Source organism: Aplidium turbinatum, chromosome 2 (assembly GCF_918807975.1).
Source record: "Aplidium turbinatum chromosome 2, kaAplTurb1.1, whole genome shotgun sequence".
In the NCBI taxonomy this organism is placed as follows: Eukaryota; Metazoa; Chordata; class Ascidiacea; order Aplousobranchia; family Polyclinidae; genus Aplidium; species Aplidium turbinatum.
This window is the reverse complement of record NC_137473.1, coordinates 54,958,975-54,982,043: the sequence shown is the minus strand read 5'-3', so window position 1 is coordinate 54,982,043 and position 23,069 is coordinate 54,958,975. Positions and strand designations below refer to the sequence as shown.

The window sequence follows — 23,069 nt, the reverse complement described above, 5'->3', positions numbered from 1 at the left end:
AAACAATAGCGTGCTATGTGTCGCATACAGCTCTGACATGAGAGCGTTTATGCGCGCACGTTAACTCATGAAAATGGTGCGGAAAGTACAGTAACTAAAGAACACTTTCGATTGTGTTATTCCATCTCTACACAATGAAAACGACACCATGCAAAATATAAAAATACGGTACAACGGCGTGCAACTGTGTCCTCCGCTCCCCGAGGGAAAGTCACTGCTGGTTTTGCTCGAAGTACAACATGTTCTGCAAAATATATCGACATGTTACCAGTCTTTGAATAAAAGCCTTTGTGTTTTTTGCAATGTCTGAAACAGCAACAATAAAATGCGCGGCCAGTTATTTTATAGCCTACTTGTGAAGAGGTGTCCATCCTGAAGCAACTTAAATGAAGCAGGTTGTCCAACACTATGCATTATGACGGATTCAATGTGCTGTCCGCCCCGTTAGCTCAGTGGTTCCGCGCCCGGCTCAAGATCAGGCGGCTCCACAATCGGAAAACTTCACTCTGCCAATCTCGGTAACCGGCCCTGCGTCAAGAGCCTCTGCAAGTATGCGAAACTACCAGGAATAACCTATCAAGGCTTTGTCAGTCCGCGGATAAAGATTCAAAACCAAACCTGTTGAAGTGAAACAGTACAACGAAAGAAAACAGATGGTAATGCGTTGAAGTGACGTCATCTCTGGAAAGCCAGCCATGTCGTTGACTGAGTGATGTGGTGAAGCGCTAAAAGCAAACCACTTGTAATTGCAACAAAAAACTTGATACGAATAAAGTCACTCACCAATAGAAAGGCAGCTGCTATGAGATTCGCCTTCATTTTCACATCAAGGTCTGTAGGAACTGGAAAGTATAAGTAGAAAGTTCGGAAACTGTAGTTGTTCTAACATCACATGATGCCAAAACAGCGTTTGTACGAACTAAGCCCCCTTTTAAGGGCGTTTTATTTTCTTCTCTGAAGAAAAGTCAGATTTTCTGGAAGCAATTGTCCCCTACCTTTAGAATACGATATTAGTTTAGACTCTTTCCTCGGCGTTTTATGATATGTGAACAAGTCTGAGTTCAATAATAATATGTCACCGACACAGTCAAACCTTTACCAAGGAAACGTGAATCTAACACCACATGTGTGGGCTTCAGCAATACTGTAATTCACTTTCAAATCGTATCGAAAAGGTTGTTCTTGATCAAAATTACGACCATCAAGTGGAGTTACCAGTGCAGACTGCAATCGCTCACAACTGACGAAATAAAATGAATTAACAACTTACAAGACAAGGAGAAGTTGGTAGCGCCAATTATTTCCTTCCCCAGTCCGGAGTAATGCTTGATGAGACGCCCCACTGGTTCTCCAGGTCCAATAGTCAGGATCTCGAACTCCACTTCCAGGCACATGCAGCAGGGACCTTCCATGTGGAAGATAGGTTTCCGGTAGCTGTCCAGGACTTGAAAGCGCGGGTCGCAACCACTAGCTCTGCAAGGTACAAGAATATGTTTAATTTTGTTACGTACAACAAAATTGTTCAAATATATCATTAACATCATTCATTTGTCGCCCAGGGCCTTGACATCATCAGAGTTATTCAATGTTCAGCCATTCTGCGGTGACGCTCCCACTTCTCTTGGTAGTTTGCATCGATACTTAAGGTCTGATCATATTATTCTTCAGTAGGCTATAGGGAAAAAAATTAGTAGGCTAGGCAATACCGACTGATAGAACTAGCGAAAATTTTAAAATCGCTGCTAGCAGTGACCTCGTTGAATTATGATTGGTTGAAGCAATAAATTGTTAGCCAGTGTTGTACGTTGACGCTGAGGCTAGCGCCGTCAATTTATTTTTCAGTTGACGGAAGTGATAGCGCCGTCAACTATTTTGCCGATTTTAAGCGCTATGCGTCAATTTTTTTCATGGAAAATCTCGTTACACAATAAGAGTTTCACAATGTATTCTGGCCAACGCGACTCATCCGAATTACCAGTTTTTGCGTTGGTTGGAATGGCTCCCTGGAATACATGCGAAAGAAGTTCGCCAAATGGTGATCACACATGTATTGAGAACGAGGGATCAGAGACAGAAAGCGAAAAATCCATGAATGGCATCGCGGACGTTGACGATACTTTCTTTCAAGAGCTTTATGCCCCTGAAAAGAGCGATATTGGTGCAGTGGACCTCGCTAAAATATTTATACATGCTAAACTATCACAGCACGCTTGGAACAGTGATACCTTTTCGAGTAGCCCAAACGTTTTCAACTTGTTTTTGAAATACAACACACCTATACCAACCAGCGCTGCTATGGAACGCATGTTGTCACTTGGAAAGGACAATACGCGTCCCAAACGCAGCAGATTGTCAGACAAACGTTTTGAAATACTTGTTTTTCTGCAAGGAAATAACTAATAAGCAGGGCCCGCAAAAGTCAATAGGCCTAAAGTCAAAATTTTTTAAGGACTTCGTTTATCCACAAATCAAAGAATAAAGTTGTTTTCAGCACCTAAGGGACTGTTTCTAAGAAGTTTATAGGTCAAAATAAAGTCAAAATTGATAATAAAGTCGAAATTTGTCAAATTATGGCTTTTAACAAACTTAATTCTGTGTTTCTAGAGAGTAATTTTTGTCAAAATCCTCGTGGAAGCATTGCAAATCAGGAACTGCGACACAATTAAACCATATTAACCCATAAAAGCAGGAATATGTCACAATGACCACGGATCAGCAGTAACTTTTATCGCAAATTGTCCTTTGTTTATTCATTGTTACGTCGTTATATAATTTTTATGAAACACTCCCTCTTCACAAATATGGTCTTTTCGAAGATCAACAGTTTTGATTTTAGGAATAGCCTAGCCTAATGACATTCTGTAGTACAAAAATGCCTAAGCAAGCTAAATCGTCTTCTGTCTTCAGCAAAAGTTAGATTTGTGGAGATTTTCCTATCGCTATAAAACACAACGAACTTTTTATAATCCATAAAACACCTTGACTTTTCGACAAAGTATTACGTTTGGGTCTGAAATCGACACATCATTATGTTTTGGTAAGTGGTATCAATTCAAGAAAAAACTGTACCCTCTATAAATAAGCAATTTCGTTAGTTCAAAATAAAGTCAAAATTTGATAAAAATAAAGTCAGAAATTTTTTTTTTAGGCTGGGTTAAATTAAAATGGCCCTACTAATAAGTTAAGTAGCTAATTACAATACAGTCTCAAAACATAATAGGCCTACCTGCTCTTCATTTATAGCTATTGTTAGCCTAAACTTGGTTGAGATATTTCCGTTTTATAAGACGCTGGCAAAAAATAGCGCTAGAAATTAGCGCTGACGCTGACGCCGTCAATTTCTTTAAGAGCTTACGCAGTACTTTACGCCGTCAAGTTTTTAGGCAATTCGCGCTGACGCTGACGCCGTCAATATATTTCAATGACGCGTACAACACTGTTGTTAGCTTACTGTTAATGGTAAATAGCATACAAATAAATGATGTTAAATTGCCCGGGGTAGCGTTAAATGTCCGCCCCGATAGCTCAGTTGGTTGGCGCGTGACTTCATGAACGAAGTAGCTTGAAAATCAAGCCGCGTTGGTTCGACTCTCGGGGTGTGCGCTTGAGCAACGTATTCTAAGGACTGCTCTCCATTCAGCGGCACCTAATGGATGAAATACTTCCCCGGCAACAACATTTCAACAATCGGAAACTTCGCTTTGTCAATCTCGGTTGCCGACCCTGCGTCAAAATCCTCTAGTCTACAAGTATGCGAAACTACCAGGAATAACCTATCAAGGCTTTGTCAGTCCGAGGATAAAGATTCAAAACCAACCAAATGAGTAATTTTGAGAGGAGGAGCTAGTTGCAGACAACTTTGACCAAGGTCAATTCTCAATGATGAAATACATTCATAATGCCAAAGTGCTACAACATTGACCGCGTTTTCAAAGTCACAAAATCATACGCTTTGGTTTGACCTTCGGCCTGAGGAACGTTGAATAAACTCACCCTTGTCTAATCGAACCAATTGGGTTCCCAATAGGGGCCTCCACTTCCACGGTGGCTGCACATGATTCGTAGCCCGCGCACCAGCAGCAACCCCCCAAAGCCTTGTAGGGACGATTCACTCGAAGTACTTCCTAGATAAATTTCAATGGAAGTTATATAAGTATTTCCGCCTCGATAGCTCAGTTTGAGTGCCCAACTTTGCGGAAGAGGAAACCTGAAGATCAAGCGACGCTGGTTTGACTCTCGAGGTGTGCGCTTGTGCAATGTGCAACACACTCGGAGGACTGCTCTACATTCATCTACACCTAGTGGATAGAATAATTCACAAACAACTACTCCACTTCGACAATAGGAAACTTTATTCTGTGGTTCAAAGCCTCTTCAAGTTGCCTACGCGAAGCTGTCAATAACCTATCAGAGACTTTTTCAGTCCCAGGATAAAGATTCAACCAACCATTCGAAGCTTAATTTTTAATTTGATTGATTTTGGAAATATTTATCTTCGAATTAAGAAAGCCTTTTTAGAAATTTAATTGTCTTTGTAGCTTCAGTAGTAGCAGATGTCTTTTCTCGGAATTAGCATAAACAAAATGCCAATTTGGGCTCTATGTTAGCGTAGTTGATTAGGTTATAGAACTCCCGAGACATAAATAAACATGACGCAATGGTAAAATATTCTTACATTTCCCGCGTTGTCGACAATGTGCATTTCAAACCCTCGTGCCGGCCCCAAGCATTGTCTTGAACATGTGTCAGATTCTATGAACAAAGAGGAGAGTTGAGTGGCGCACTGAAAAGTCCTTCCACTTTGCAGTTGTGTGTTATAACTAACACTTTACAAACTAGAGTGATGAGTGATGTTATGGCTTCTAAGGATAACAGTTCTATTTCGAATAACATTTCGTGCAATAGGCAAGAACGCAGCTTAGCTGATACAACTTTATTATGGTTGTTTAATAGGTACCCGGACATTTTGCCGAATGGACATTTTGCCGAAACTCATTTTGCCGAAAGGACTAAATGCCGAATGGACAAATTGCCGAAATTATACAAATGCATTTTATGTATTATCATAACCTAATAACACATAAATGTCATTCACAAACAGATTTCACTCACAAATTATGTGCGACAGCGCGTAAGTATCCGACAGAAGTGTTATATGTATAAGCGAACGTCTAATACTGATCTCCAAAACCTGTGGAGACTGCATAGCCTATAGCCTATACTTATAGATGAGACTTGGTGTCACTTCAAACTAATACTGATTTCCAAAAACTGTGGATACTGTATATAAAGCAATTTTTAGGCAAACAACAGTAGCAAAGTAATTACTACAGTATTTCAAAGCACTGCTTGCATGGTAACGAGACTTGGTGTCACTTCAAAATAATTATCAGTTCAAAGGCATTGCTTGCATAGCAATGAGACTTGCGACTTGGTGTCACTTCAAAATAATTATCAGTTCAAAGGCATTGCTTGCATAGTAACGAGACTTGGTGTTGCTTCAAAGTAATTTTTAGGCAAACAAAGAGTAGCAAAGTGATTCTATTTCAAATGCACTGCTTGCATAGTAACGAGACTTTGTGTCACTTCAAAGTAATTTTTTTCCAAATTGTTTCGGCAATTTGTTCATTCGGCAATTAGTCCTTTCGGCAATTAGTCCGTTCGGCAATTAGTCCTTTAGGCAATTTGTCCATTCGGCAAAATGTCCTTCGGCATAATGTCCTTTCGGCAAAATGTCTTTCGGCAAAATGGGTTTCGGCAAAATGTCTTTCGGCAAAATGGCCGCACACGGTTTAATATGGTTGTTAACATATTGAGAATTACGTTTTTGGCAAAGAGGTGATTTCCTTAAATAATAGATAAATAAAACCTAACAACCACACGGCATGCATAGCATAATGTAATAACATAAAAATAAATTAAAATTACAAACGTTTTCGACCATACTCATGTTAGCCCTTTGTAACCAACTGATTGATGTTTTACATAAATTGAAATTACAAAAGTGATCTAGCCTACATACACAATTTCTTTTGTCGTTTGTGCAGATCAGTTTTGTAATTTCAATTTATGTAAAACATCAGTCAGTTGGTTACTTGATAAGGGCTAACATGAGTATCGCCGAAAACGTTTGTAATTTTTAGTTTATTTTCAAGTTATTACATTATGTTAAATGCCGTGTGGTTGCTAGGTTTTATTTGTCTACTGTATATTGAAAATTAATTAGGCCTACTGAAGCTATACTATATTTGTATTATTATCTTATTTTTTAGAATTCAAACAGTAGGATAATAATATCAGATATTACACTTTATATATAAACGCTTTATATAGCCCACTGTATTACCTTCATAAGCGAAGTAACACTGCTGGCCTTGTTTGTTCAATATTTTGAATTTGTTTTCTCGCTCAAAGCCAGTAATAGCTGAAAAATAAAATATTTGAAACAAAAAACTTGGTTAACTTAATTAGTTAAATCTTTATCTTCTGACTGATAAACTCTGAAAGATTAATCCTGGTAGGTTCGCATACTTGTAGAGTTTTTGACGCAGAGCCTGTTACTGAGATTGACAGAGAGAAGTTTCCGATTGTTGTCTGCGAATTATTCCATCCACTAGGGATCGCTAATAGGAAAACTGTTTTAAATCCGTTGACCAAGCCCACACCCCATTTTGTTTTAATCATTTTAGAAATCAAATGTTTGAAGCAGCTGCTACCTTCTACGATATCCACTTTCTGTTCAATCAGAACTTGATCAAGGTGGACCAAGTACTCCAGTCCCGGAGGGCAGTCATAGCCGATCTGTGGCATAGCCATCCAGTCTGGTTGCACAGTTTGAGGATAAACCTGTAATTGAAAGTTGAGTTGAACATTCATGAAATTGAGCACTGCACTTGAGCTTCCACTGTCAGAAATACGGAAACATATCGAAATTTCACTGCAGTAGGGCTTAGTAGCCTACGAAAATGTAGCCTACTACCAAGCATGGGGAGATGAGAAGATAAGGTTCTCACTATACCAGACTTTCAGCAGTAAAAAGAGTAGGGTGGCCAGTTCATTTTTCTCAGCCGCTTTTCAGCAACCATTACGTCCACTCTACTTATTGCACCCGCTACGAACATCGATGAGTCGAAAGCCTACTTGCAATGTCGTAGCTAGGTGTCCAAATAGGTTTGTATGACCTAACGCCAATCTTTTTAGCCACTGTAATCCTCACCCTAATCTGCACATGCGCATGATCCAATTTGGTGGCTCATTGCTGTTTCTTTGTTGATAGAGTGGACGCTTTGCATTTGACCAATTCATTAAATTAAAACCTAGCTCTCTGTGAAGATTGGAGTTGAAAGGTTTGGTTTAAATAGAATCAAAAGTAAAAGTTTTAACTATTTTTCTCTTTTATGACCAAAAAAAGAAGTCAACAATTTGTTAAAGAAGTTTCTTGGAGTTTCAGTAAAATTTTAAAAATTATCTGACGTGTCCCCACCTACTCCTATAGTGTCCCCACCTACTCCTATAGTGTCCCCACCTACTCCTTTAGTGTCCCCACCTACTCCTATAGTGTCCCCACCTACTCCTATAGTGTCCCCACCTACTCCTATAGTGTCCCCACCTACTCCTATAGTGTCCCCACCTACTCCTATAGTGTCCCCACCTACTCCTATAGTGTCCCCACCTACTCCTTTAGTGTCCCCACCTACTCCTATAGTGTCCCCACCTACTCCTATAGTGTCCCCACCTACTCCTTTAGTGTCCCCACCTACTCCTATAGTGTCCCCACCTACTCCTATAGTGTCCCCACCTACTCCTATAGTGTCTCCACCTACTCCTATAGTGTCCCCACCTACTCCTATAGTGTCCCCACCTACTCCTTTAGTGTCCCCACCTACTCCTTTAGTGTCTCCACCTACTCCTATAGTGTCCCCACCTACTCCTATAGTGTCCCCACCTACTCCTATAGTGTCCCCACCTACTCCTATAGTGTCCCCACCTACTCCTATAGTGTCCCCACCTACTCCTATAGTGTCCCCACCTACTCCTATAGTGTCCCCACCTACTCCTATAGTGTCCCCACCTACTCCTTTAGTGTACAAAGCATATTTCACCTCATACTTGTGTTGTATTGATACTACAATAGGTAAATCTTATTTGTAGCCTACCAACTCGCACTCACCCCCGCTACTGGTTGGCTGGTATGTATTTTGTTCATCTTTTATTTTAAATTTAAGCTTACTTTGGGAAGAGCGTTTTTCTGAATATAAAACAATGTCAGTGTTGTAGGTTAAGATAAAGCAAACAAAAAACTCTGGTATGTAGGCTAAAATGTTTGGGACGTTTTTCTAGCCTATGGCCTTACGGTAGGCTATGCATACAGTTATTCCATCGTATGTTATAATTTTTTTTTCTAGGGTTCAATATATAACGTCAGTTGCTGAAGTCATCGATATTGCAACATTATCGTGCACCTTGTAGCTGGAAAGCTTTGAAGTTCAAAGGTAAAAGTAAGAGAAAAATGTATGAGAATATGCAATATACGCAAAGTATTTTTCAAAACAAGTAGTGCCTCTTGAACCTTCCCTGGTAACAGTTTTGCTTAAACCTTTCTAAAAAAATTGCTATTTTGAAAGTAAATCGTTTTTCTAAACGCTAACAAGCCGTGATGCATATACGAGGAAGCAAGCTCTAATTTAGCGTAAAATTTAACTTTCACAGCTTGTTGTAATCTTTGCTTTACTCACCAATGCCTTCAAAAGCAGCAGTGGAAGTTAGAACACCAGAACAACCCGGGTCCGTATTGAGTTGCAGCCATTGTATGATGTGAATAGCGTTCCATTGTGTATCTGGTGATGACATGAAACATCACAACAATAGCCAAGGCGTTGTTGTTTGGTCATTGCTGATCTCACGTGTCGCGAGATAGCAACTTCCAAAAGGTAAATTTGGTTTGACAATATCTTACCTTTTTTTATTATGTGGTGTTGATAGAAATGAACTGAATTGAGATGTTGGTTTACATTCACATCTATTTCAAAGGTTAAGCAATCGCCCGTGCTGGTGAATTTATCCCAAATGCTCAACCTACCAGTAAATTTGTACTGGTTTAAAATTATTTGTTTGTGCAATGAATATGGTCATCTCCATCGTGGGTGAAACATTGGTTTTAAAAAAAAGATTTGAAAGAACCTTTTTAAAAATTAAAATATATTGCAACAACGTGAGTCTGGGAATGCATCAGATTAAAGCAACCAGTTGTTCAAGGAAGAACAGTGGTGAAATTAAATGTTTTTTATTTTACCTTGTTGTGAGTTAAATTTCTTTATTTCTATGGCAACGGTTTTCAGTTCGGGATGAGGAGTGGTCACGTGATCATTTCAACCTGGATGCAACGAGATGGAAAGTCTCAAGTGGACGACAACAATTGTTATGTTTGTTACGTCACTGTCACGCTTCGTTGGTTCATTCCAAAGCCTGGCATGATGTGAACTGTTGAAAATTTCACACCCTAAATATTGCTTGGTGTGAAGACGCCAACTGCCACGTTTCCTGAAACGTTAACACTTTGATCGTAATTGTCAAACTATTTTTTAAATTGTCCTCTAAGTCTAAATTATGAAAAAGAAAACTCTGAAGCCATTTTTAATTCCACAAATGCACAAATCTAAGGCGGCGCTAATACACAATTGCATACCTTCAATACGTGTGTCCCATAATGTTTCTGAATCATCCAGTCTACTTCATTGACTTTCTGGTTTCTTGGTCATATTTTCCACTGCGGCTCACGCAAGATGCTTTCCCTCAATGTTAATTGAAACTTAATCGCAATGCCTTTGCCATACTTGCTATGTCACACTGGCGGCATTAATAGTGATTTAAAAAACGACAAGGGATAGCTGTTATACACGTGTTAAGTAGGCCTAAATCACAGCATATACCTTTCGTTCTCAAACTATTTGTTGTTGACTAATTTCTGTTTTTCGCTGTTAAACGTCGCTGCTGCATTGCGTCTCTAGGCTAACCTCATGATCATGCAAACAAAAACAAAAACAAGGACAATGAAAAATGAAATAACTGATATAATTATGACTTCACAGATATTAGATTTAATTGCTAACAAGGCAAATTGTTGCCTATTGAAACAAATGACAACTTTATTTAAAAGAGTAGTTACCCTCCTTCCTCGCAATATCTTAGAAGGTTGGAAAGAAAATCCGTATTCCGCATATTCAAAATCGTGGTTCACGTCCGTCGGATTAGCGGATCCTGCGGAAAAATTTTGTTAATTAAAAAACTAAAAAATTAAACAACTCAAACAAACTTTTGTGGTTGTCTGTGGTTTTTGTTAAATGAACATAACGTACTGCTTCAAATGCTGACAATAAACAAGCTTTAAAATGAACTGCTGAATATTATTAATGATATCACCTTTACAGCCTATTACTTTTGTCTTTTATAATAATTTCTATCATTACTGAACAGAAACCAGTGAAGGCATTCGATTTTCTTTTTTTAACCCCACCATCTCCATCACGTGGTCATTGTTACCTTCTATCGCAAACGTCATAATAGCGTTCTGCAGCTGATCTGTGATTGCGCTTAAATTGTCAAAATTCTCCACAGAATAGACTCTCTCGTTAGACGTTAAGTTCCCCGTGGCTATGGTCTGAAAGAGAGAAAAATTTTAATTCAGACTTTTAGAGCTTCGGTAGATCAGTTTTGGTTCGTGATATCAGTTCAAAAGAAGAAATGCTCAAAAACAATCTATTTTTGTCTAATTTAGTCTTATGCCGATGCAATAGTCTAGCCAGCCGAAACTGTTGTCCAGAAGGTACCGTGGCCCAAAAGTTAACGTGGCCCATAAGTTATCGCGGCCCAAAAGTTACCGGGGTTCAGAAGTTGCTAGGTTTGCCAAACAAATTGTATTTTAACTTTCAGATGTAAGTTACTTTAAGTGTACTAAGTATGGAATTTACATATTTGCCAATCACGAATAACATAATTATTGTGCATTGCAATAAGAACTTCAGAATTCTTAAATATGATTGAACGACTTGCATCATTTGATTATTAATGCAAGCGTTGGGCAACTCTGCCACACCAGAGATGCCAGATATTTACGTTATTGTCGAACATACAGTTCTTAAACTCTGGTTAAGCAGACTACCTCCATCTAAGTCTAAGTAATGTATTTTTTCACAGCCTGCCTAATTGTTAAATAAAGATGTTTGTGTTCAAAACGTCTCTGTTGTTCCAATCAGTTGTCAACCTAGTTCAAAAAAAATGTTTTTTTAAGAATGAAAAGGGTTGTCCTGAATGAATTGAAATAGGCCAAAGAAAATGAAACAAGTATCTTTCCTCTTGCAATGATTGTTTAGAAACGACAAAGTTGAGTGACTTTAATTTTTTCATAATTAGCTACTTGCTTCTTTTCATGATTTTTTGCCATAAAAATACAAATTAAAAATTGTTTGTTTTGATTGTAGAAACAAAAACACTTCTAAACAATCTGAACTCATGCTTATGTCAACTTACCTTTAATTGATCAATATCTGCATTCCCCACTCCAACGGCAAACGTTCTTATGTTCTGGGATCTTGCGTAGTTGGCACTGGCAGAAAGGAATGGGCTGTCACTTGCCCTGAAGAAAAGAAAGATGTTCAACCTTCTATGCTGCATTTGTCTGAATACTGAGAAGTGTTGCTTCAACCTTTCACCTTCAACCTTTCACCTTGCTAATCAGTTATCGGAAACATTTAACTATTCACAGGTGAAGAATCAGAATAACTAAGTTGTGACATAACAATGACCCCAGCGACTCTCCGTTGGCACGAACGCTTTGTCTGCAGAACCGGAAATCGAAAGTTGGCTGATGAGAAACAACAAGCAATCTGATATTCTAGAATCTAGATCGAAATATTTACAAGTCCATTATACTGAGGCAATACAAGCGATAAGGCAATAACGCGATATAGCGAAATTTCAAGATCAATGAAGTTGCTAAAAAGAAAATTTTGGGGGAAAAAGCGACTATTGGAAGGCAAACGTCATTGAACATGAATTACAAATGGTATTAAGATGTTGTAATAAAATAAAATCAATTGTAATTATTTTTTTTGGGGGAGAGATAAAATTGTGGGAGAGCGATTGCTTTCTAAGCCCTCTGCGGTGGCTACGTCCTGCTCAAGAGAAGATTGAGGGACTTACACTCCATCGGTCAGTAGGATCAGCACCTTGGCTACTAAGGGATCGTCGAATCGTCTGGAATTTTGGAATTCTCCCACTGTGTAGTTGATGGCGTGTGCTGTGTACGTTGACCTTCCCTGCAGCCTGATTCCAGACACTCCAAGCTGGAAAGCAAAAACGGTTAAAACAAGTTAACAGTCACTGAATCCGACATGGATCTTTATTTGATCAGAAATCAATCTAACTCAGTTTAGTAAAAACCAGTACCGGGTTAACAAGATGTCAATAGTTATTACTGGCCACAGGCACTGCATGTTTCTTGAACGAGAAACTGCAAGGTCAAGCGACGCTGGTTCGACTTTCGGAGTGTGAGCTTCAGCAACGCATTTCAGGACAGCTCACCATTCCGCGGATGGTATAGGTTGGAATAATTTGCAGACAACACTTCAATAACAAACGGAAACTGCACAAAAAGATTCCTACAATCAATCAAATGAAATAAATCATTCCTTCTTTCAAAGTGAAGTAGCCTGATAAATATGTGATTCCTGCACAGCAAGGCAGTAGTCCACTTTCTTAAAATTGATTGAGTCGTGAAATGCAAACGGTTACAAAACTATTCCTACTAGAGGGATTTCCCTAACCAATAGTCAAATTACCGTGAATCGTCTTTGTGTATGTTGTCCGAGTCGGATTTCAGTGACAATATTGCGTTGTCTGTTCAAGGGTCTGCAAAGTATACATGGGTCAAAGAGAATATAATTTTATGCATTAAATATTCGTAATGATTTTATGTAATAACTTTTTCCTCCTGTATATAATAATAACTGTCTTGATTTAGAAAAACTTTTATTTCTTCTTCATGTAAACCTTTCTGTTTCGCCACTCCAAGGGTCGAGGCGCTCTTCCCTTGAGCAGTACCGGTGACTTTAGTTAAATATTTGGGAAGGTGTCGAGCAGCCACTGAATTGATTAGTCATCCAGTTCGCGTCATCTTTGTCTTATGAAGGGCGTCGAAACAGGGGCTTTGCAATACAATCCCGCAACAATACATTGTTGTTATGGCGGCTGCGTGTTTTAGCGGTAAAAGCATCTAGTCGATGCTTGGTTCCAGCTTTCACACCAACTGAAATCTAGCTAGCTATAGCTTTGTCTTGTCGCGAACTCGCAGCTGTGATTTTTGGCAAGACATTCAATGACAACATTCAGGCTTACGCCAGATGATTGAAGATTTAGATTAAGTAAACTAGAAGGCAAGGAAGCCAGTCGTCGTGACCACCTTCAAGCATGCCTTTAAGTGTCTTGCCAAAGACACAGCCGCATGCTCTTAAGCGGTGTCGAACCGGCGTCCTTTCAAGTGTCAATCCAGGGCGCTCACCGCTCGGCTATGTTTTTTGGCAAAACATTCAATAACAAAACAACGTCAACTCAAGTAGCTCATTGACTTGAACTAAGCTACAGAAAATGAAAATCTTGCAATTGTATGCAGGAATACAAGAAGGCTGATCATGACTATTCCTCTTCTTCGAGGATGATAGTCTTCGCAACAAAAGCAGTAACGGTGAGTTCTTAAATGGCTAATGAGTCCAACCTTGACTTTAAAATATTGGTTACATTTGGGACATTTTAGATTCTTTTGGAGAAAGCCTACCCCGGCTTCAATTAGGCTACACGAACCATGACTGCACATAAGTAGAACAATCTGAAGGTAAAATAAACTTTTTGAAGATAGTTGCAAGCTGCTGGACAGCAAGAATTAATAGCCATGCCCATGACGTGATCTAGCTTGTCACGATTTGGTAATAACCATCTAAAAGAGGCCAAAAAAATTCCATAAACGTGACCAGGTTGACCATTTAAACCAATTGCATGCGCATAAACAACTACTATCCAAACAGTTTGTTTACTTACAATGTTATTAAATCAGAAACGTTTTGTCAAGTTCTTTCGTTTGATTTCCTCAAATTGCTGAACAAAGCAAATAGTGTTGCCAATGTAACGTAACAAACGAAGATAATAACCAACATTGTTTTGTAGGCTACTACTATTTTATCATCATGTTTGGTTTTTTTTGTTTTGAGTTTTTTGTACGCACTTATGAACTTCACAATGGTTAAACTCAAATTCAAAGTACACACATATCGTAAAGTTGTCCTAGCATTTCTCTCGCTTGCTTTACCAATACTGAATTAAACACAAAGGTAAGTGGTCTCTGTACACACAACGGCTCCATCCACTCGGCAGAAGCAACAATTTACAATAAAACGTTTGAATCGCAAGGCTTGTCATGTTACGGAGAAGAAAGCAGGTATAAACTCAACTCAACGTTAGCACAATTACAAATCAAGAGGGCAATCAAACCGCCGGAACAAATTGTAAATAATTTATTTTTGTTATTTTATTTTATTTCAATCACTACTTCATTAAATTTTAAGCTATCCAATAACAAGCAACGTTGCGTCACAGTGCACAACTACGTCATAATGCTGACCTTGAAGAATCGTAACTTGAGAACTGCACCACTCCCATCCGGGTCCTCCCATTGTCGATGTCAAAGCGGGAACTAACTCCTACTACCCAGTTTTGGACGATGCGGAAGTTATTCCGACCCACAGATCCTGACCCGTCTAACAGGAATATCAGGTCCAACTTAGTCGTGGGGCAAACTGCAAGGAATAGAGGCTTAGCAAACCGTTCACTTTATGGTACAACAAACATGAGAAACTAAGTGACACAACCAGATCTAGTTTTTCTATTTATTTTTTTTTCGTCGCATGAGCCTTTGAGCACGAGAGTCTATGCTTTTACCACTCAAATTAAAGATGTTCCGCACTACATTGGAAGGCTACCGGAAAGCAGCCAGTCTTTGGTTTCATCGTTCAAGACACGCAGGCCATCCACTCCGTTAGGTGGTGCACAATCAACAAAAGGTGAAGATTTATATTGAGCATTTTAGCTGTTTCAGTTTTCCTGCTCATGCAATCGTATCATTTTTTCCTGGCAAGGGCACAGTTCTGCCGTTAAAACCTTCAACGTATTTCTTTGCATTAATTTTTGTCTGAATAAAAAAAATATTATATCCGGTTGTGCTACTTTGTTTTTCATGTTTGTGATGCAACAATCTTATCGAGACGACCAAAGTTTCCTTATTAAGTCTCGTGATGTCCATTCGATAAAGATTATATGGACTGGAGGGTAAGAACAATGTTACTTTCAAACGTGTTATTGGTATCTTGCTAAGGCTTAGTCGCATAATTTCAGTAGAAGATGAAACATCGTGCTTTGAACTGAAAGTATCGACGCCAAAGCCGTTTAGAGGATAGTTTAGGACCTGTACCAATGATATCTTCCGGACCAAAATTAAGATACTTCTTAGAGAAACTTCCTATGTTCATAAAATACAAGATGGGTTCTTAAAGGTCTTCGGTCCCTAAAATTATCCGGAGCCGCGTCCAAAAGCACCATCTTGACCCCCATGTGAATGCTGCTGCTGGCGAACACTCCGATCAGTTGACAACAGGCCAAAATCTGGACCGTATAGACACTCATAAAGTAGTGATTAGTTTATGGACAAACATGGTACATTCTTACGGTGTACAATCAACTATGTTCAAACGATTTTACTCCAGAAGAGCATAGACCTGAAGTGTTTTTATGCACGATACTTGAGAAACAGTGTTAATTAAAATTTTAACAAAGGTTGTTTGAAATTTTTGATATTCTCACCTTGATCCCTGGTTCTTGGATCTTTCATCCAAGATCTTCCAAGATTCGTGGATCGATAACAGAACCCTGGATTGTTGTGGAGGGTGATGCCGCGTACATCGCACGTTTGTCTCTTGTTTGGGGAACACGACTGAAAATAGATAAGCCGGTTTCAAGATGTCAGCTTCTTCGTCTTCGTCGTTCGCACACAGCAGAAAGTTTGTGATCAACCGAATGAAAGAACTTGGAGCCAGTTTTTCGTCAGGGCATCATAATTTTTTATGATGACCTGGTCCTCAAAATTTCATAATTTTTTGTCAGATTATCAAGTTTGCGGAGGCATGCCGTTGAGAGGGGAATACATGAGACAACCAAAGATGATGTGGTTGGCTGTTTGCTTTGTCACACCGCGCTGATACACAGCAGAGGCCCTCATGCCCAAACGTGCCAAGCAAGCATTAAAACGCCCAACTCCCGTTCTCAATCGGTTCAACGTAACCCGTCTCTGAAGCTCAGAACCAAGTGAGAGAGAAGGTAGGGGAGATATCAAATAGAGCAAGGTGGGATTTTATGTAACATGATGTGATAAAGAAAGTAATTACGTAAAACATAAACAACATGTCCTTGAGAAGACAAATAAAATATGGCTTAGTAAAGTTGGTTCTTGCTTCCAGGTTGAAAAGTTGCATCAAGCTATTCAAAAAAAAACATACAGTAGTTAGAAGAATTTAAGACAGGCCTTAAAGATTGAATTTCGTTACATAAAAATATTACAGTAAAATGAAATGAGGAGAAATTGGTCAGCACAATTTCGTGTAATATGCTTTGCCACAGGCAAAAGCCTACTCATGTTTTTACAATATAACATTCTTAAAGCATGACAATGACATTCAAGCAAAAACACTTCAACAATGGGACATTTCTCTCTGTCAATCTTGGTAACCGGCCCTGTGTCAAGAGCCTCTCCAAGTATGCGAAACTACCAGGAATAACCAATCAAGGCTTGGTCAGTCCGAGGATAAAAATTCAAAACCAACCAAACGGAGGCCAATTGCAACATCTTGGAAAAATCATATCTATTATTATCAATGTAACACAATTTGTGATTTTCAGAAGTCTATTTATTTTTAGTTATTGCTGTTTTTATTTATGAAGCAGTTGCAACTGCTCTAAATATTTACTGCAATTAATCAGACAAGAAGACAGAGTGACAAGTGTCAAAACAAATCGTTTCAAAAGTCGTGTTGAAACTTGCTAGTATGCCTGGTCTCAGTGAAAAGAAACGTTTTTTTTTCAATTCTTGTGCCATTTAAATGACGGTTCTTTAATCACTGTCCCCCTAACTGGACAGGATTTTGGGAAAATGAAATAAAACAACTGGGATTGTGGAGCCAAACATCTTGGATCAAACCAGGTGGACCGAACCATCTTGAATCGATGTCGAACTAAAATTGGACTTGAAGCCAACATCTTTCGTTACCATCAACATCTTTTAACATTGTGAGGTTAAATTTGAATAAATATACCTTTGTTTTGAAAAAAGCGCGAGAGATGCACAGTAGGCCTACTTTCCATTTTATATAGCTACCCTGTTGTAGGTTAAAACCCAAAACTGGATAAGATAAAGTACTTCTATACCAACTTCTGTTTTTATGTTGTCACATAGCTACTTACAATAGCCTCAGTTCCAGTTCGAGTAGGAAGCACTCCAAGATTCATTCCATGATTATCTCCTTGTTCGAATTCCAAAGGATTGTTTACGGACGAACAAGAAGTACGAGATTGGGCCGGAGAGAAGAAAAGAGGACAATTGTACAATCCTCCAACAGGGCCATTGACTAATTGCAAAAACATTAAAAAAATGAAACATTAAAGGCAAACATCTGGCAGCAATGAACTTAGTCGATAAACCAGTGTTGTATGTTACTATCCTACACAACAGAGACTTCACCGCAGGAATCGCCCTCATCAATCATCTTTGTACTCACGCACACCCAGTTGCATGTTGAAACTTGGTTCAGAATAATGTTGGCCATCTTCGAAAATGAAAGGCGAACAAAAGAACATCATGGACAAAGAAATTACAAAACAAGAAATTTTAGCAACTACAATGTTGATTTCAGCCTTTGCAGATGAGCAAAAAAACTCACAGAACATCTTTGCGATTAGTGACGTCCAGTGGTGGAAAAACGAAAAAGAAAGTTTTAGAATGAGAAAATAAAACTTGCCGTTTTCTCGTAACTTGCTAATGTCAATTATAAATATCAATGGCTGAATGTAAATTTAATATCCACTAGTGATGGCAGTAGTCTCTTACAACCTTTGGATATATTTAGATGCAGTAAGGTTGTCGTTTCGATACAAGAATGACATTTGTTGTGAGACAGAAAAACGGAAAAGAAACAAATTGTGACATTTGAGTCGTCTGAACGGTTCTGACACCACGTTACGCATGGGTAGGTTGCCATCAAGCTGGTTGTTGCTTGTGACGTAATAGAGGTTTGTATACTTTACTTGCCAACGTGACAATGTTGCAATAAGTATCTACAACATCGCATGATTTAAGTGCAATCACTAAAATAATTGCTTTAAGTTTGTAGCATAGGGTAGATTGCACAGCCCGAGTGTCACTAGGACACTCATGCTATATCATTAAACCTAAAAACTGGACATTAAAAACTGGTTCCCTAAAGAAGATCGCTTCCGGAGACACGGAAGAAGAAGTGTTAAAACGAATCCATTATAATTTCAGGTATTAACAGCTCACCAGAATTATCAGCATCGATTTGGGGTAGCAACGTATTGCGGCTAATCCTCTTCGGAGCTCCAACCATTAAACTGTAATTTATTAAACGAAAAGTTATTTTTACATATTAAGCAACAGACTAATAAAAAATTGCTTTGAAGAGTGGTTTTTGTCACAAGATAGTTTCCATGTTAGCAGTGGCACGGATTCTATGCGCACGGTATGACTTTTTTTCTTCAAGGCTAAAATCGAACCGAAACGCCCATCAGCCCTGTAATAGTTTTTAATATACAACGTTGTAGGACAATAAGCAGATAAACGAGACAACGCAATAGACTCTATTATGTTAAAAAAGGTTTTCGGATATAGCCTACAAGGTGGGCGCCACAATAACGCCGACTAGCCTTCCTCGAGCATTTCAAAAACTCGGTATTGCACCGAAATACGAATTACTACGTCACTACGGATGAACCACGTCACAACACAGACCAAGGCACAAGCGATAATTTACATAAAAATATTAACAAATAAAAGCCTTCTGCATACAGATTTTTTATATGCTGCATCCAAAGCATGGCGGCCTGGAAGCATATTTACATTTTGTACCTAAATGCACCGTAAAACAATTTGATTGGCCGATCCACTATTGGAGCTTGTGGGAAGGATTCATTGCAAAACAAGGTTTTGACGTAATAAAGGGCATTTTATGTTTTGCTGAAAATCATAAAAGCAGTTTCTTTTATCTTCACATCACTGAGTTGAAACGTTTATTGCGATTCCAATAAAATTAAAAACGAACTTAAATTTACTTCATTATGGTTTTGAAGTTGTATGATGATTGTATACTGGTCCAAATAAAATATTTTTCGGCGGTAGTCCAGCCAACAAAACTGTTTTTTTTTTACGTTTGTAATCATCACCTGCAGATATTGCCTGTATAGAAACTTGTCAACTAGGTATCATTCAATGCAACGAATTAGCTTCAAAGAAACTTTGTTACCAAAAAAGGTTGTGTTCTGATAATTGTGATGAAACATTTAATAACCAATTGAGGCTTTTATTCACTGAAATATAGAAACTCAAAACAATAAGAACTAAAGACAAACTAATAGCAATAGGTAACGTAGTAGGCATACAACACAAACTTCTACAGTAACATATAGTTTCAAACACAAGACTGCGACGCTCTGGCAAAGCAGTTGAAATGGAAAGGTTGCTTGCGGTGCCAGAGGAATCGCGCTTCTTAATCAAGCAGCAGATGACGTAACTAACAAACACAAATTCCAGACGTTGTCAAGACGTAAATACCACAATAATATAACTGAACAACATAAAACAAAAAAACATATTCTTTTAATTAAAACAATGAAAACTATTAATACTACAAAAAGTGCTCAATGCCAAGCAAAAAGGCAAAGCAGAGCGAATTAAATCAAATATAGTTATTACTATCTGAAGCCTTTATAAATTGTTTCACCTAACGGATCATCAGAAGGTCTTATTCAAATAGAATCATCTATTTGATAATAATTTATCTATTTTTCTATTTGAATAAGACCTTCTGATGATCCGTTAGGTGAAACAATTTGTAAAGGCTTCAGATAGTAATAACTATATTTGATTTATTGTTTTAATTATAAAGCACTAATAAAATTTCAATAAAAAAATTGTCAAAACCGGTAAACATGTGCTGGCAGTGCTGCATAAGCAACGCACAAAATCAATTCAGAAGAGTAAAGAAAAGAAAATCGATTGCCGAGGCTAAAAAAACAAAACGGCCTGCAATTTGCTTGCTCATTAAGAACATTTCCTTTTCCTGTTATGGCCATGTCATTTTGTGAGGTCATCAATGGTTATTATCTGATCATAATGGTTATTTGTAGTTATGTATAAATTGAAAAATCATAATTGTTTTCCAACAACAGAAAAGTGAAGTTGTTGCCTTACCTTGGCGAAGGAAGAAGTTCTTGACCTGATCTTCTATTGATATGAAGAGAATATCCAAAGTACGTTGGATTCAACAATGGAAAGGAAGTGTTTTCTGGATTGGGCGTCACAACGCGTATTGTGTCTTCCGAAGTATCGATGTTAGAAGACAGTACCAATCTCACCAATACCGACGACACAAACAATAAAACTTCTATCAAAGACATAGCTGAATCTATTAAGATGTTTCCTTTGGAAAGATAAAACAACCTTTGCTTTTCGATAGTGAACCAATGCTGAAATATCAAAATTATCCAAACTTCTTTTACAACATTTACCGATAGCTTTTAGTTTAAATGAGTAGGCCTCGCCTACATAAGCAACCAGTGAAGATTGGTTTAGGAGTTTAAAGCTCACTTTTGACTAAAATGTGTGAAATAATGACAATTAAGTCATTTTTTGTACGAAACGAAGGCCTTTTTTGCTATATCATTTTCTCACTCAAGTAGGCTAAGCTAACATAAGTTTTTCACTATCAAAAAACTGCCCATTCAACAAGGTAACTAATACACAAACAATTACAGTACATTGTAATGAAAGGATATTAGGCAACGATATTGTGTATTTTGTAATTATGAAAATTACAATCTGTTGTAATTATGATATAGCATACTAGGCTATTACTAAATCTAAGAATCTACTTCCCTTAATCATTAATGTAACTTTGTATCTAATGGTGAAGCTCTCTGTTTTACGAATAAAAATGTAATTCAACAAAGCTTGATGAGCATCATTCATTATGCTTCATGTAGCTTTGTCATCTTTGACTAATGTCATTTCACCTAATTACATTGTTGCCAATCATCTGTCAGCAGTAGCCTATAACCAAATTACTTTTCCAAAGTTATATCAGATGGTTATATCCTGCTATCATCTTTATTATTCCTTGTAGCTACGTTTGAAAAACCTGTCTCTGCTTTACAGCTTTAGAAAAACAGATGCTGCAAGTTGAAGGTAAAAATAGCCTATAGGTAGCCTAAAAGTAGCAGTGGCGTGGCGTGACCAGTTTTCCGGTGTTCACGTTTCCAGTAAACTTTAAGAATTTAGTCTACTTTTAATAAAAGAAAAGAAATAAAATAAAGTAGGAGCTGACTTGGTTGAACCGTGCCCGGGGCTTTTTTGAATACCAATAGACTGAAAGTTACTGAAAAGAGAAAACAGCCAAAAATGGTCACGCCACTCCATAAAGGTAGAGATGGATAGCCTTAAGGGGGATGTCTGTACATGAAACAATCCTGTCGGCATTTTACCATTCCGCCTCGGCGTTGCTGAAGAAACGAAACCACGAAGATTGATGATGAAAGGAAATATTTTGCTTGTTACGCCATAGAGCAACGTTATTGTGACGTAAACAATCCAGACGTTTTGATACATTTTTATGTTTAAAGCTTCCAGACACTTTTTCTGACGAAAAATGTCCAAGTGAAAGTACAAAAATATGTTTCTACCAGCGGTATGAAATGAAAACTTCTAGCTTGCAGTAGAAAAATCTTGCTTTTGTTATCAGCATTTCTAGACATTTTGGAAAATAGAAAGAGATCATTAGCTGCAATATTACAACTAATTGGCGCTGCTGGACGAAGGCCTCGATATCACCAAAATCACAAATTCGAAAAAACTGCAGGGTAAAGTAAGCACAGGATGACGTCAAACAAGCTGCAATCGTGTCCGAATTGTTACCTGATATATCAGGCGACGTTAAAGAAGAAGTCGACCAGACTGAATGCTGTTCACTAATTAATCAGTCTGCTTTGGAATAATTTTACTTGTAAAGTCTTTACTGAGCCTTAAACATATTCAAATTACTGCCTTTCTAAATACGATATGGAAGTTATTCCAACATAATCGTAATTTCATGTGCACATTAAGATATGTAGGCCTAACACTAAACCTTTTTCTGCAGGTTGAAAGTGCATTGCTTTGTAAAATAATAATGTCATGGTGAATTGTTAGTGGCTGCACAAGCACTTTGACTTCAGCTACCTACACTACGTTTTCAATACCTACACTACCTACACCACACCAATATTGGAACTGGCAAATTCAATCCACAACACTTTTCATTAGGCTGTCATTCAATACTACATGTGTGCTTCTCTGTTTTTGTTTTATTTTTTGCTATTTGTTTTTTTGGGTTTTGTGGCCGTGCTAACTACTGATATATAGCCTACTACATAATTTTTCATTCAGGCACGTTTTAAACCTTTCAAGGTTTTGCCACCTTTTCCCGTTCGTTAACGTGCTGGTAGGTTTATATCGATTTTTGTAGTTAGTATCTTTTTCGTCCCGGACGCGTTAATGACGAAAAATAAAATGATTGATTGATGTAATTTAGCTGCATTAGGTCGGCTGCATAGTCGAGCGGTGAGAGCCTTGTACGACGCTCGAACGGGCGCCGGTTCGATACCGGTCAAACGCACGCAGGTGTCTTTCACAAGACACTTAAACCGTGCCT

The 23,069-nt window shown here is 38.2% G+C and overlaps 2 protein-coding genes across 3 annotated transcripts; both read right to left on the bottom strand.

The window, feature by feature from the left end:
• Positions 1-112: 112 nt before the first annotated feature.
• Positions 113-9,492, bottom strand: LOC145765704 (phospholipid scramblase 2-like). 2 transcript variants are annotated; one of them, XM_082577528.1, is made up of 10 exons: positions 9,293-9,492; positions 8,736-8,837; positions 8,171-8,248; positions 6,717-6,846; positions 6,347-6,424; positions 4,676-4,752; positions 3,994-4,124; positions 1,271-1,473; positions 784-842; positions 113-244 (listed from the first exon to the last, which is right to left on the bottom strand). In XM_082577528.1, the coding sequence occupies exons 3-10, from the start codon at positions 8,204-8,206 to the stop codon at positions 212-214; spliced, it is 747 nt and encodes a 248-aa protein (XP_082433654.1). In that variant the 5' UTR covers positions 8,207-8,248; positions 8,736-8,837; positions 9,293-9,492; the 3' UTR covers positions 113-211. The 2 variants fall into 2 exon arrangements, with proteins under 2 accessions (XP_082433654.1, XP_082433655.1); XM_082577529.1 differs by lacking the exon at positions 9,293-9,492 and adding an exon at positions 8,957-9,014.
• Positions 9,493-20,781, bottom strand: LOC145764440 (integrin alpha-X-like). Its single transcript, XM_082576054.1, has 11 exons — positions 20,576-20,781; positions 18,650-18,720; positions 17,557-17,720; positions 15,904-16,033; positions 14,669-14,843; positions 12,837-12,906; positions 12,199-12,341; positions 11,527-11,632; positions 10,540-10,657; positions 10,166-10,257; positions 9,493-9,540 (listed from the first exon to the last, which is right to left on the bottom strand). The coding sequence occupies exons 1-11, from the start codon at positions 20,779-20,781 to the stop codon at positions 9,493-9,495; spliced, it is 1,323 nt and encodes a 440-aa protein (XP_082432180.1).
• Positions 20,782-23,069: the final 2,288 nt, after the last annotated feature.